General features: G+C 37.8%; 1 protein-coding gene across 2 annotated transcripts in view; it reads left to right on the plus strand.

Moving 5' to 3' along the window:
• dock11 (dedicator of cytokinesis 11) overlaps window positions 1–15,429 on the plus strand; it is a 93,741-nt gene that overhangs the window by 44,694 nt on the left and 33,618 nt on the right. The window contains exons 24-36 of one of the 2 annotated variants that reach the window (XM_042512383.1): window positions 317–438; window positions 537–606; window positions 1,418–1,543; window positions 1,813–1,884; window positions 3,103–3,249; window positions 3,825–3,908; window positions 4,993–5,104; window positions 5,441–5,479; window positions 7,416–7,597; window positions 9,027–9,140; window positions 11,033–11,108; window positions 12,958–13,046; window positions 15,152–15,275. In XM_042512383.1, coding sequence (XP_042368317.1) covers window positions 317–438; window positions 537–606; window positions 1,418–1,543; window positions 1,813–1,884; window positions 3,103–3,249; window positions 3,825–3,908; window positions 4,993–5,104; window positions 5,441–5,479; window positions 7,416–7,597; window positions 9,027–9,140; window positions 11,033–11,108; window positions 12,958–13,046; window positions 15,152–15,275 — 1,357 coding nt within the window. The remainder of the gene's footprint in view (window positions 1–316; window positions 439–536; window positions 607–1,417; window positions 1,544–1,812; window positions 1,885–3,102; window positions 3,250–3,824; window positions 3,909–4,992; window positions 5,105–5,440; window positions 5,480–7,415; window positions 7,598–9,026; window positions 9,141–11,032; window positions 11,109–12,957; window positions 13,047–15,151; window positions 15,276–15,429) is intronic. The other variant, XM_042512384.1, reaches the window with a different exon arrangement.

Below are 15,429 nucleotides of genomic sequence, written 5' to 3' on the forward strand. Positions count from 1 at the left end.
AAAGATATCAGTAACCATTAAAGTATCAGTAATTCAATCTATTCAGCTACTGTCAATTATGGTGTCCCTCAAGGTTCAATTTCAGTACCTCCAACGTTTTTCATTCACATAAATCTTTGTTTCAGTAAAGTGTTCACAACTAGATACAAATAAAATGTAATCTAATTTCAATGAGTTTTGCCTTTAGAATAACCTCTTCGAAGACCCCTACTATCAGAATCAATATCTTCTGCACATGTTTTGACAAAAAAGCTCTCTGGAATGCAAGTTGAACTTATTTTACATAACACTTCCATCTATTTCTCCCTTCCGATAGTGCCTTCATGCCATGGAGACTCATGTAATCATCAACTTCCTGCCGACAGTGCTGATGCAGCTGTTTGGGGTGCTCACAGCAGCAACCAAAGAAACTCACGAGATTGCTGTCAACTCTCTGCGGTCAGTTGTTCACTTGTGTAAAATGCAGTTGCAGTTTGTACTTTTCGATACTGATAAAAATGCTCTCAGTGTAACACTTCCCTGCTCTGTGCCTTCAGTGTGATCATACATATAGTCTCCAGATGTCATGAGGAGGGCCTGGAACACTACCTGCGCTCTTTTGTTAAGGTAACCAACACAAACATGTATGGAAGTCAATTTCTGCCAATGTTATATGTTATACAGATACTGTAAGCCATTATAACAATGACTTAATATTGCAAAATAATTGTTTAGTGTCATAAAATAATGTATTTTAAGATATTAACTCATTATTTTAAGATACTAGGTCATCATTTTGAGGTAGGAAGTCATTATTTTGAGAAGGTTTCTCATAAGTTTGAAATATATACTTATTATCTTGACAAATTTCTCATTAATTTTAAGATACCAACTTGTTTTTGAGATACACACTTAATACTTTTGGAAACTAAGTCATTATTTGGAGAAAGTTTCTCAGTACTTGGGAATTTCCTAAATACTTAAAGATACTAAGTATTTTTTGGATAAGATTTCTCATATATTTAAGATATTGACTCATATTTTGAGATGCTACAATGCTTTTAGAAAGTTTCTCAAAATTTTGAAATATTTACTGTCTTTACAGACTATGTCATTATCTTGAGATACTTAGTTACTGTTTTAAGATATGAAGTCAGTATTTTGAGAAAGTTTCGCAAATCTTTGAGATATTTAACCTTTATGAGGAAATTTCTCAGAATTATGAGGCATTAACTCATCATTTTAAGATACAAAGTAATAGAAAAGTAGAATTTTGAGATATTGACGAATTATTTCAAGTCATTATTTTGAGAAGGTATTGGCAGATATAGGCTGGGCTCCCATAAACACTGCTACAGGGGTTTATAAATTCAAAAGAATTTCATAATTGTGTGTGTGTGTGTGTGTGTGTGTGTGTGTGTTTCCTTATTTTTCTTAGTATGTATTTGTGACCAACAACCCTGCATCGGGAAACTCCGTGACCACTCATGAGGTGCTGGCCACTGCTGTAACAGCCACCCTCAAGCAAACGGCTGATTTCAACACCAGCAACAAACTGCTCAAGGTCTGTACTCTGCCTTTGTGTCACTGCAGTCGCAGTACCAATAATGAACAGTGGGTAGCGTAGTTGCCTATAAAATGGCTCATAATGTAATTTCTGTAACCTTTACTTCCTCCTTCACTTCAAGAGAAGATATCCTGAAGCATGAAGCCGATTGTACTGTTATGTTACCTCTGTGATATTCAGATTATACATCTTCTCAGGAAACTGATTAGCATGTTTGGGAATACTGGGGTTTTCCAACTCTATTCCTCTTTAATGCCTCTCTGCAGTACTCCTGGTTCTTCTTTGAAACCATGGCCAAATCCATGGCCCAGTACCTGCAAGAAGGAAATCGCATGAAGGTTGGTATGAAGTGATTTCTTCCTTCCTTATCATCACTTTTTTATTTGTGTTTAACAAAGTGAGTCTGTGCTTGTGTCCCTTACTAAAAGTTCAAATGTCTACATCTGGCCGGGATTTCACAAACCAATTTATATCACGTGGTGTCACAAAGCATGTCAACACATTTAAACAAACTCCACACACACACACACACTCACTCAAAGACAGAACGTGAGACTCAAAGTGAATCATTAAGCTCTGTGTGTGTGTGTGTGTCTGTGTGTGTGTGTGTATATTTCACATTCTGATTCCCCGGGTCTGCATTTCATCCCAGCAATATCAGATGTTCAGCAGCAAGCAAAGTGCTGGCTGGAGCTGTTAGAAGACGTTGAACTGCAATCTGTTTAGAGAACATACACTCAGTCAGTAGCCACTTCATTAGGTAAACCTGTGTAATCTAATGCAACTCAATGTAACTGTTTTTCCATAAAGTCCACTTTTATTTAGCCAATAATGTGTTTATTTCAACAACATGTTTTAGTATTAAGTTCGTAGTCAAAGGTGGTGATGCACAAAACTGCACTGTATTCACATATTCTCGTGTATGTGAATGACAAAGTCACCAAAAATTGCATATCATGAGCTTCTTTGAAACCTGAGCAAACTGCCTTGATTGCTTTCAAAAACATGGGAAGGCAATGAAAGAAGAAATGGCCAAAAATTTGGCAAGAAAAATGGGAAAAAGGTACTAAAAATTATTTAAAAATTGGCTTTAAAAATTATATAATTCTAATTATAAATACAGTTTTCCATAGCTTTTTTTCTTTTTTTCCCCCTAGACATTTTCTGTAGCTTTTTAAAAGACTAATTTCTAGCAAATTGTGCAACCTTTCTTGCCAAGTTGTTTCATAACTTTTTTTCTAGGTTTTTAAAAGAAATCATACCAATTTGCTCACAGTTCAAAGGTTTAAATACTTCTGAAAGCAGCACAGGAAAAGTGATGTCGCACCAGGTTTCAAAGGGTTAAAGACATGTTCTGGCAGAGTGGTTGTATAGGACTTTATTAGATTGTACCAGTGTAACTAATAAAGTGGCCACTGAATGTATATATATATATATATATATATATATATATATATACTGCAAAAATTGTATTAATGTACTGGTAATCTGTTTTTTAAATTTTGATGCCTTTGAGCGATCTGTGGTTGCATATGTTTTTGTGGTCATCTGGTTAGATGCCGCGGGCCCAGCGCTTCCCCGACAGTTTCCACCAGGCGCTCCAGTCTCTGGTGCTGTCCATCATGCCTCACATCACCATCCGCCACATGGAAATCCCAGAGGAAGCTCGCTGCGTCAACCTGAGCCTGGCCACTTTCATCAAGGTCCGGATGCCACATCCAAAAACATGACACGAACCTATTTAACTTACTAAAGACGGTTTAAATTAATTACAAAAAACTGTCTGATGTGTGAAGAATAACTCAATTGATTTACATTTTTGTGCAGTAACAAACTATTAGAGATTAGATATTAGATATTTTTCTTTTTTTTTCTTGTTTTTGTAACTCTCTTTATTCATTCTAAATACGAAAACAAAATACACAACCAAATAAACATAAAGGTTTTTTTTTTTATCATGTAATAAGGGAAAATAAAAAAATGAATAGATAGATAAATAGATAAATGACATAAAAAGATAAAATAAATCAATCAAATCAAATCAATCAAAATAGAATGAACAAATAAATAGGTGGTAAAAAAAGAAAAGAAATAGGGGGTAATTAAATTAATGAAAATAATACATTAAAATAGGGGTACACAATAAGTACAGAGGCAAACAAAACAAGATCACTTTTCTTTGTACAAGTCATCATGTCTCGATCGTGTTCATTTTTAACTCTGCTGCAGCTCATTCTCAGAAATTTGTTTGTTTGCTAACAATTCTTTCTCCCCTCAGAGGTGCCTGACCGTCATGAACAGGGGCTTTGCTTTCGGCCTGGTCAACCACTACATGTGTCATTTCGGTCTCAAAGATCCCAAGGTACAGTAAGCCAGCAAACCACACCTGCACACCACAAGGTTTAAGGCAAGTGAAAGGCGAACGTAGTAAATAGGCCTGTCGCAATAATTACGCTACTGACTTATTGTTATACGAGCTTGATGAAAGCAATATGCGAAATAGGCCTAGAAGAATTCACCTTAAGTTTTATACAAACATCCACTTGGACTCAAGAATGACCTGATTAGAAATCGTGTGGTTGAAGGTCAAAGGTCAAGGTCACTGTGACCTTGCGTCCGTGTCCTTATCATGAACACAATATGCAAAGTAGGCCTTAAGGGAGGTTCCCTAAATTGGGCACAAATGTCCACATGGAGTCAAGGATGAACTGATTAGAATCTGGTGGTCAAAGCTCAAGGTCACTGTGACCTCATAAAATATGTTTTTTTTTTTTTTGCCTGAACTCACAAATTTATGCCCTAAAAATTCACACAAATGTCTAATTGGATATAATGATGAGATTAGGATATTTTATATCCAAGAGGTCAGAAGTCAACTGTGCATACAACCTCGAGGCGGTAATTTTAGTTAAAAATATATCAGATTAAACGTTCTTTGCTGTTTCTAACTTTCATTATTATGCTAATATATTATTATTATATCATTTACAAAGTCCATTATAACAAATCACAGTTTGCCTCAGAGGGCCTGACATTATACGACATCCCTCTGTCCCTCACATCGACTAAAGAAAAACTCCCCCAAAAAACCCTACAAAGGGGAAAAAAATGATAGAAACCTCAGGAAGAGCGACTGAGGAGGGATTCCTCTTCCAGGACTGACAGACGCGCAATAAATGTCGTAAAATCATCTCAAAATGAAAATGATATTATTTATCACAATTTTTTCTCAGAGAATATATCATCCAACAACTACACAGTAGTCTGTCAGTAGCACATTTGACTAACAAATGAAACCAACAGAGATGCCCTGTGTTTGAGGAGCCCTGTCAGCGGCGTCAAAGATTGTATTTGCTTAGTATGGAGGATTATTTGCACTGAGGCGGTTGATGGAGATTTGCATATGTTCATGCGGGTGCACACTCATGTCTGTATGTTTACCACAGGTGCTGACTGAAATGAAATTTGATTTCCTAATGACGGTGTGCAACCACGAACACTTCATCCCTCTTAACCTGCCCATGGCGTTTGGGCGCACCAAGCTGCAGCGCGTCCAGGGTGAGAGTCTGACAACATCCTCTGCCTCCCACTGAAATGCATTAAGCCTCCCACCACACATGTAACCACTGACTAGCCCTCACATGACCCCTCACTGATCCCCTCTATTAACCTGCCTGATTGTTTCACCCAAACAGGCGTCTAGCAGGTGGCAAGTCACACCCACCTGCAATTCCACCTGCTTAACAAGTTTTTACAGACTTGACACCACACGTTACACAACCACAAGTGAAAAGCAAAGTGGAAATGCTGCATGGATTGTTTACAGTTTCACCCCCAATTTCTTTATTTTTACTCCCCCCTTCTCTGTTTTTTTTGTGTTTTGCTTGTGGTCAGATTTTATTACGTATGCGACGGAGCTTTTTGGCCCTGTAGGTAGGTGACGCTCAATGCACCATCACGTACATCATGTTTGCCGCCGTATGCAAACCTCCTCACTCTGACCTGCACTAACTCGCCATCCTGTCAGCTCCCCCCCTTTTTTCCTCATAGGCAATTCACTCCCACTCACTCAATGCTAATGCTAGGCTAACAACCTGACACGCCTGAAGCTGTGTGTTGTAGAGGAGAGGAGCTTGGCTGTTTGTGGGAATCAGACGACCCTCTTTTCGTAGCGTTCAAGTGACTTCAGCAACATCTTTCACCAAGCTGCGGCTCTCTCTCTCTCTATCTCTCTCTCTCGCTCTCTCTTTCCTCTCTCAGTCTGCCTGTCTATCTCTGATATTAGAGAGGATAATTGCAGACAGGCACTCTGTTCCCACGCTGTATTGCCTGTTGATATTAACACAGCATTATTGTGAAACTGTACGCCATAGTTTGTGTTGACAGAGACAACTTCTCATTTCTAGTGGCACGTCTCTCCTGATTGCTGTTGATTTATTTCTCTTTTCTGAGTATAGAGAATGAACATAAACATAACATAATACATTTCATAACAAAGGCAATGAGTAATGAATTTTCGTCATTTCTCCCTTTGGTTTTGTGTGGGCACATTAATGTCTGACTGTTGTTTTGTTGAAATTCTGTTGCATATAAGTTTGCAGTGTTGCACTTTGAATGATTGGATGTTTGCCAGTGTATTACAGTACATTACAACTTACGTATCATTACTGATTACACCGCTTGTACTAAGTCATATACATGCCAGACTATGGAGATAGATTTGTCTCAATATTATTGAACAGATCGACAATCCATATGTTAATGAGTACTCTGTATTCATAAAACAACTTGCACAAAAAAGAAAAAGATTTGTAAACTCACAAAATGTAAAACGGATCTGCATCTACCAAAAATCCACAAACTAAAAATAGTCTGTGAATGTGTTAAATTGATTTATGAATAACTGAAAAGCATTTTTGTATGTCTTTTTAACAATTACAACTTAATAACAGTTATTGAATTAAATTGTATTGGTACGAATCCAGTTTTTTATTTGTGAATCTCAATTGTTAGTTTGTGGATTTACAGTTTACACACACTGAGTTTTGTCTTTTTCTGTTTATGGATTTTTTGTGTATTTACAGATCTGTTTTATACCAGCAAGTATTTTTGTAAGTTTATAAATATTTTTTTTTATTTATGGAATTCAGGGTTTCCGATGCATAAATTTGTGGCAGCCTGCCACAATGTAACATCTGATGCTGCAAATAAGTTTTGTATTTTTGAAATGGACAGTTCATTTGGAGCGCCGTTGAAATATATCAATCGTGTGGTTAGTTATAGCATCACTCTCTTGGAGCGCAGAGCGCACTCTGGGCACAGATGGAGCAGAACATTATGCCGCATTGAATGTGAAACTGAAACATTTACTCTGCTGGGTCTGCTGGGCCTCAAGTTAGCATTACCTCACAGCAGCTGATGAGCGGATTGACAAAACGGTTATCTACCCTGCGAATCACAAGATACTGCTAAGGAAAAAAGGAACTCATGGAGAGCTCCACCTGCGCTGCTTTCGTGGACTCGCAAAAACCTCAGAATTTAAAGAGGGGGCACAGAATCATACAAAGGAGCACACATTTAAAAGAATTCTTTTTGAAAAAATAAGGTTTGCAGTCATCTATATTTAAAGATGACATGTTTGGATTATTGAGACAAATCTATAGCCATATAGGACCAACAGAGAAATTATTGGGATTAATTCTAAGTTTTTGGGGATCTTCTATGTAAGACATAGATGCAGTAAAAACACATTTCTTAAGACTTATTATCAGATTTGGTCAAACAGAGTGTCTTAATAAGCCATATTATATCAGCATCAGTTGAGCCCATGCTTTATATATTGATATCATTCCTGTCTGGCCAACCACAGAGCAGAGTCTGGAGTTCAGCCTCACAGAAGACTACTGCCGTAACCACTTTCTGGTGGGCCTGCTGCTGAGAGAGGTGGCCGAGGCCCTGCAGCAGGGGCCCGAGGTCAGACAGCTGGCAGTGAGCGTCCTCAAGAATCTGCTGATTAAACACGCCATGGACGACCGCTACACAACATTCAAGGTGAGGGAGGGCGATGATGGGAGGACAAAGAGACAAGCAGATACAATAGAAGAAGTCAGAAGAACAAAGTCATTGTTCAGAATAATTCTATTGGAGAATGGCACTAATGTCACTAGCAAACAGTGGACTTGGCATACCTTGCTTTGTCACCTATACAAAAAACTAACAAAACTTTTTGTATATTATTTAAAATTCACTTCAAATATTCACTAAAATTTAATTTTTAACAGAACAGGACATTCCCACACTTAGGACCTTAAAATAAAATAAAACAAGTAAGTAAGCAAATAAACAGAAAATGCATTTCACTTTAATTTATTATTTTTCTTTTTTCTTTATTTGGAATGCTTTATGTCATTTTTCATTATTTTAAAAACAAAAACAAAACATTTCTTGATATAGGGCCTCAAAAAAAAAAAAACAAAAAAAAACTCCCAGATGTTTCACTTTACTTTTTCCTTTTTCTTTTTTTTTTGGAACTTCTTATTTATTTATGTTTGAATTTTTAACAAAACAGAATATTTCCAGTCATAGTGCCTCATAAAATGAAATGAAATAAAAATGAAATTTCAGTTTATGTTTCTTTTAAAAAAACAGAACTAAGCATTCCTTAACATATGACATCATAAAATGAAATAAAATAAAGCAAAATAGAATCAAATAAAATAATCAAGCACACATTTCCCTATTCTTTTCTAAAGATTCTGTCTTGGTCAAAAATAAGTCTTAACACTTGTCTTTCCTGAAGCAACAGAAACTGCCCTGGAAATGACTGGAATTATGTTTGTATAATTAAAAACATTTGAGTGCTAAATATACGATTTAATGCTCATAGTGGTATACAGTATATCCATCTTTTATAAAAGCTGTCCCAAAAAATGTTATTACGAGCTCTTATTTGCCATCAAACTTGGTCTGATGTTAACTGTAAGTAAAAGTCCAAACATGCAAAACTGTCATCTGTTTGTCTGCTGCATACATTTCTTAGTTACGCAAATTAACTAAGGTCCTAGGTGAAGCCAATGATGTTTGACAAATACACACAGCATGTCTCCTTACAGTGCAATCTGTGGGGATCTGAACCTCACTGTCTGCATGTGAAAAGTTAATGTTTAATGTGACGCAAGTTTGAGGTCACCCTCTGCACCTCCGATAAACTGCAGTTAAACGGCGCTTTCACTCCAAACAAGACATCAATGTCAGTTATGCAAACAAGCCAGTGTTTAGAGTGCAGGAACCTTAGACAGCAGCTTTTTGAGCTCTGTGTTTAACTGTGTTTATCTTGAATCTACAGTCTTCTCTAATTACAGCGGTAGACATTCCGTCTGCCTCTCTAACAGCATTTAACGTCACTCATCGTTCATGTACGGCCGTTTGACAATGCATTTGTTAATAAAAAAAGCTCATCTAATGGTGTTTGATGTTGCAGAACCAGCAGGCCAGGATCTGTCTGCTCTACCTGCCACTGTTTGAGCTGCTCTACCAGAACTTGAAGCAGCTGTCTGCGCAGCCACACACCTCCAGCCCCGGGCTCGGCCTCAATGTGAGTCCCCTCAGAACCAAACAGCGCGGTTACAGAATGCTCTGTTACTGTTTTCTAAAGCAAACTTTCGACACTGACGTCTGCTACTGAATGCAGTGTTTTTAGTAAGAAAACTGTTTACGATAAAGATTGAAACTCAAACCATCTCAAGTTCAAGTGAAAAGGAGGCTTGATTAATCTGCACTAAACCTGTAGTTTTCTTTTTTAGACTATTGTTTTTTTTTATGCCTTTATTTTGATAGGGTAGGGTAGCTTAAGATTGAAGAGGGTAGGGAGAGGAAATGACATGCAGCGCAGGGCTGTAGGTTGGAGTCCAACCTGCTGTCACTGCAGGAAGGAAACACATGTACTACAAAGGTGCCCGCTCTACCAGGTGAGCTACTGGGCGCCACAACTTTGTAGATTTCTGTTGGACGTCCTTTGACAGGATTCACAGTCACAGTTTCTCGAGCCTCCTTTACAATGCCTGTTGAAGGCGGGAATAGAGAACCCCATTGATGAGTCCTAAAACCCGGAAAAAAGAACAAGTTTCAGCACCTCCGGTTCCCTCGTCTCAAAGTTAATGGAGTTTTTTTAAAGGGTTTTTGGTTGGAAGCCTGAAATAAAGTCTGAGGTTAACGTAAGCTGAAGACACTTACACGTTTTGTTTTATGATATAAAATATGTCAGTAAATACCCCTCTGTGAACTTTTAAACTTGAATGTGATTTAAAAAAGGTGGTTGCTAAAAAGTGGCTAAATGAGACTACGGAACGTCATCACGCTAAACCGTGCTGAATACGCTTTTACAGCCTCATAGCAGTAGTGAAGTGACCACAGTGTAGTGGCCTAACATTAGCTTTTTAGGCCATACCGCGTTACACGTTATATTTTTATATATGTATATATATTTTGAAATCTGTAAACCACTGTTAAACTACCAAAATACAAAATTATGACATGAACTACAGTTACAAATAAAGTAGCTACTGCCATAAAGTCACATAAACTGCTGTTTAAGTTTAATAAAATGCTGTTATAATGTTGAATAAAGTATAAAGTTAAATCAATTATTTTTCTATAATTATGTCAAAGCGCAAAGCATTGTCAGATCATGTAAACAAAGTAAAGGACATTGCGTGATATGAGATGATAGACGTTTTTTAATCGTCAGATGATATATTTGGTCATATCGCACAGCCCTATTTGCGCAATAAGTACAGGAGCACCGAGAGGCTATTTGTCTGGCAGTGCAGTTAGGGGTGCATTTAACCCTCTGAAAATGACACAGCTTACTTTTTGTCCAAGTTTAGCAGTCGCAAAAGCAGCACAACTGTTACAAGGATTTTCTCCTGACTACCCCAAACAGCTCTTAAAAAACTGGAGAGTGAAGCCCTTTCACATCTAAATACAGTGTGAGATTTGGGTTAGGGGTTAGATTTTGCAAAGACTGGGGATCTTGCAGGGCCACTATTTGCGAGACTACAACTAGATTCTTTTTTAGATTATTTCCATCTTACTCCTGTTGGAAAATATTACACCAAACTCCCTTTAAGAAATATGACATATTAACAATTTCTTAACAATTTCCTAAAACACATACCTCTAGAAACATAAGACAAAAGGCGTCATATGTTGACACCATTCTCGCCATTCCGGCATTAATATAATCTATAAAGATAAACTGTATTTGTGTACAAACTTTTATGTTTTGGATGTTGTTGCCCCAACTCCCAACCAGCCTCCATTGTTTAGCTGTGTTATTTTAGTGTGAGGAGGCTGTGAAAAACGGACTTATTTTTATCATAAAGTCTGAGCATGCCTCGAGTTCACATGACGCAAGTGTTCTGTACGTAACAGTTTATATTTTAGTAGTAAACCATATTTCCTGTCTTCCATCCCGTTGTCGTCCAGGGCTCCAGAGATGACCTGATATCAACCGTCTCCACAGACAGCAGGAGGATCAGCACCGCAATCGACAGAGACCACGGTGAGCTTAGAATATGTGGCATCTGGTCGCTTCCTGTTTATACATCATCCATTACCATCACCACAGAGGAAACATTTATATTACACACATCTCCGTCCATTAGCAGCACTCAACGACAACAACAACAACAACAACAACAACTACAATGTGCCGCAAACTCACAGCACTCTGTATAGTGTTGCTGATTTATTTGTTGGGATTGGATGCTGCATACATCATAGCACTTTACTTGAGGTTTGCTTTTAGTTGTATACCATTCTTTAGTGATGTCAGGAGGAAAGTATGTGGATGTTACAGCAACCACTGACAACAATCAATGCAAAAGATAACACAAGTTCAAGTAACAATAAACTGAATCAATATATATCTTTTTTAAATTTCAGATGTTCACCATGAGCTTCCTCTGATTAATTTGTTGAGATTGTGATACTCAAAATAATGTTTTTTTACATAGCACTTTAGAAAACAAGTTTGCAAAGTGCTTCACAGACATAAACACAGAAAGTACAAATCGCAGTTAAAAGAATATATCCAACTTTTTGTCTTGCAAACTTGCAACATTAATCTCAGAGTTTTTTTCTCTGATTATTTCCCCTGCGATGTTGTATTTTTTTAATCCACAGTGGTCCTAACATGCCTCTATAGAGTAAGAATAAACAATGGTTAAAATGAGTGCAGCTAAAGATATTCTGACCTTCACTCTCTAGAATGACTCCTCGAAACGCACGTCCAAAAATGCAGCTCAAATGCTTCTTGTCCCTGGTGACATTGTGAGGGTTGTTTTTAAAATATACAAAAGCAACTAAAGACTCTCTACCACGGGGTTCACAAGCTCTGTATTGTTTCCTGTGTGACGTAAAATGAGCCTGCAGTAACTGGTGGAGTTCCCCCTTATGTCAGGGTTATTCCCTTCCAGGGAGAGATAGTCAAAACAATAAAAGAGCTTGGTACACCTGTTCTTCTGTGGGTACAAATTTGCCTTTTGGGGGACAGTTTATCTAAGATCTCAGAACCAGCATTTGCTCTTGCCCTCACAGGTTTTAGCACAGCAGTTACAGTTATCCTCCACTACTGGAAAAGTCATGTCAGACCTGAACATAGAGAGTGGATTCAGTTAATGACAGAGAATGCATCATTTGAGTTGATGATAGCCAACATGCATAACCACAGAAAATCATATTTGCTTGTCTAGAATTAGTTTTTGTCTTTTATAAAAGGATTAAACACGTCATGGGAGCCATACACTTTACTGAACTTTTCATAAACTTTTCTGCTTTTTGCATGTACATCTCATGTCAGACTAATATTATGAATAGTTCTTTCTCAATTAATTACAGCTGTAACATACAGATGGAGGAAGTGGGTTTTTGTTTCTTTGACTTTTGCTGTGCCGTTGGGACTTCTCTTTGTTTGAGAGGCTTGATTTAGAGAATGGGTCAGCTCATGAATCCTACAAGGATTTATGCTGTGCTGATGGACTTTTGATTCATATGTGTTATGAACATTGCAGTGATGATGTTGTGTTTTTGTTAAGTCTGTCAGTTTTTTTGTGGATCTTTTTTTTGGACTCCCATCCTTTTGTTTTGATGCTCTTTAAAATGGAAAATTAACAATGTAGGGGTTATTCAGATGTGTTTATCTGCCAGATATCACATATCATTGGAAGACAAATATACAGCACAGTGCATCTGCTAACTATATTTGCATCCAATATCAACCTAAATCCATCTTTTGCTAGAGTATGTCCCCTAAATTTTCAAATGTCAAAAGTGAGCATGCAGACTGTAGTCATGACTTAACTGTGGCGCTTTCAGTTGGTGTTAACAACACTGCACTGTGCTGTGTTCAGGTCTGCCAGCTCAGAACGGCCATGTTGTGAGGAGAGAGGACTCCAGATGCTCTCTGTTTATGGACCCAGGGACACCAGACAGCACCGAGGTGAGAACATTTCACAGCAGCTGACCCTTTGCTGCTAACACAGCGTGATGCGTCTGCGCTATCAGTCCTCCATTTGTAAAAGTCTTTTGAGCAAAAAGGCTCATGCCACGTACGCACACCACTTTGAATCGAAATCTGGCGACTCTACAGCTAATTTCCTCAAAACAAACAGTCATAAAAAGAATCTTTCAAAAAACATCTCTTTATTGCTTTTGAACAGGGTCACATTATCTTCTCAGTGGGGTGTGTGCTGTGTCTGAACACATGGCCAACATAACAAGCCCTCCACGCTTCCTGCTATTCAACTGTGGAACATTAAATAAGATTGGATTGGAAGCAAACTTACATTGCATTGATCTTTTTTTAAACACACACCAAAGACTTGATTTAATGCTAAAGTCCTTTTGATCTGAACACCACATGTTACATACTGAGGGACGCATGTTGGTATTGTTTACACAGGGGGAAAAAACCACAGGATTCATGTGATCACAGGCTTATTGATATTCTCTGGTCCAGTTCCATAGCTGAGTGTGCATCCGCCATCTGGTCATGCACCCAGATGTTGAATATATACAGACCAGAGAGGACTATTTATCATCCGTGTAAAAACACATACTTGAGGTTCTTTTTAAGCATCTTTGGGTCATGGCAGCTGGTAATTTAAAACACAACAGCTACATTGTGGGAACTCGAGCTAAAGTGTCTCCATTGCAGTGTATGTCCCTGAATTGGGAATACTGGACTCCGGAATTGATGTAGTCATTCTTCGTCTTCTGCTGTTTTTTTTTTTTTTTTTTTTATGTTGCCTCCATTTGATGTTTGAATAATCCAAATTATGACTTTTCCAGTTTCTCATGAACGGCCTCTCATGTCCGAAAAACAAGTGAGAGATAACTTGATAACAAGAGTTCTTGTTTAAACACTGTTAGCATTGCAGAAAATTGCCTTAATTTCTTTTAAAAACATAGCTATAAGGCAATTAGCAATTTATGAAGAAATGACTCAAAACATACAGAGAAATTATTTTAAAAAATAGGAAATTATCTGAAGAGTTGCAAAAAAGAAAAAAAAAGTTTAAAACAAATAAACAAACAAGGAAATGGACTGGAAAAAAAGGAGCTTTAAATGTATTATCATTTTTTGTAACATATGAAATGTTCTAGCTTTTTAAAAAACAGATTTTTCTAAGAAATCAAAGCATTTTGCTCCGGGTACGAAGATTAAAATATGTGTGAAAAGGGTCTGAATGCAGCACATTGTGTGTGAATCATCTACGTTTTACACTTTGTAGCTTCTTTGCAGCATCATCCATATGTGGAGCACCGTCAGCTGTCATGGCTACATACGAGTGTGGACAGACATGGATGCAAACTGTAACTTGACTGGTTAGTGGAGGTACACAACCTTAAGGCAGTAATTCTAGTTAGAAAGTGAAATGATGCATATGTGACCTTTTTTTAAAGATGTACCTCTTCAGTAGGAACTTAGGGCTGTAGTGCCACAGACAGGTTTGGAATGTCAGAGTAATGAGAGACAAAATAACTTATTGTCTAAACAAAAGACCCCAAATGGGTATCAAACACAGCAGGCACGTTAACCTGGAGCCTACTAATCTGATTAGAATAGGTTTAAAAGCCCAAACAGATTAAACATAGTCCATATAAACACCTTAGTCAGCTTAAACAGGCCCTAAATTGATTCAGAGTTCAATCTGTTGCAGAGGAGTAGTTTAAACATTAAAACCAATAAACCAATTTAAATTTTTTATCATGTAAACGATGAAGCAGATTCATCTCTGGCTGCATTCGTTCTGCGCATATTCCGTCATCACGTAAGACCAAAAAGGATGTCTTGTGCTCGCCTGCTTCTCCTCTTCATTGCCTGTATAAAATGTATAAAATAATGCCAGAAATGTTTAAATACACGTAAGTGTGCTATGTCTCCATCGTTCTATGTAAGCTCTGTCTCAAATGTAGAGTTGTTGACTAGAAAATCTTGCCAAATACAAAAAACAAATTCTGGTTTGGCTGGCTCTTCTTTTCTCCACCCTATGACTTTGAATGTCTCATTATTGAGTACGTATTTTGTGTGTGTTGTTGCAGCTGCAGAGACGTGGCTCCACCATGAGCACCAGCAGCACCATGCCTCCCATCGGCAGACTGGGACCGTATGAGATCAAAGGCCTCCTGCTCTGCTTCCTGCACATCGTCAAGACCCTGTCAGAGGGTCAGTGATGATCTATAACCATGCTGCACAGACAGGCCTTAATTCATTATACACAGGAAATTAAATAACCGTCCCTCTTGATATTTTGGGATAGAGTTCTTGCAGAAACTTGGCTTGGCAGCTAAAGAAAAACTGAGGTGACTGATTGTCAGCC

This window comes from Plectropomus leopardus, chromosome 23, assembly GCF_008729295.1.
Source record: "Plectropomus leopardus isolate mb chromosome 23, YSFRI_Pleo_2.0, whole genome shotgun sequence".
Classification (NCBI taxonomy): Eukaryota; Metazoa; Chordata; class Actinopteri; order Perciformes; family Serranidae; genus Plectropomus; species Plectropomus leopardus.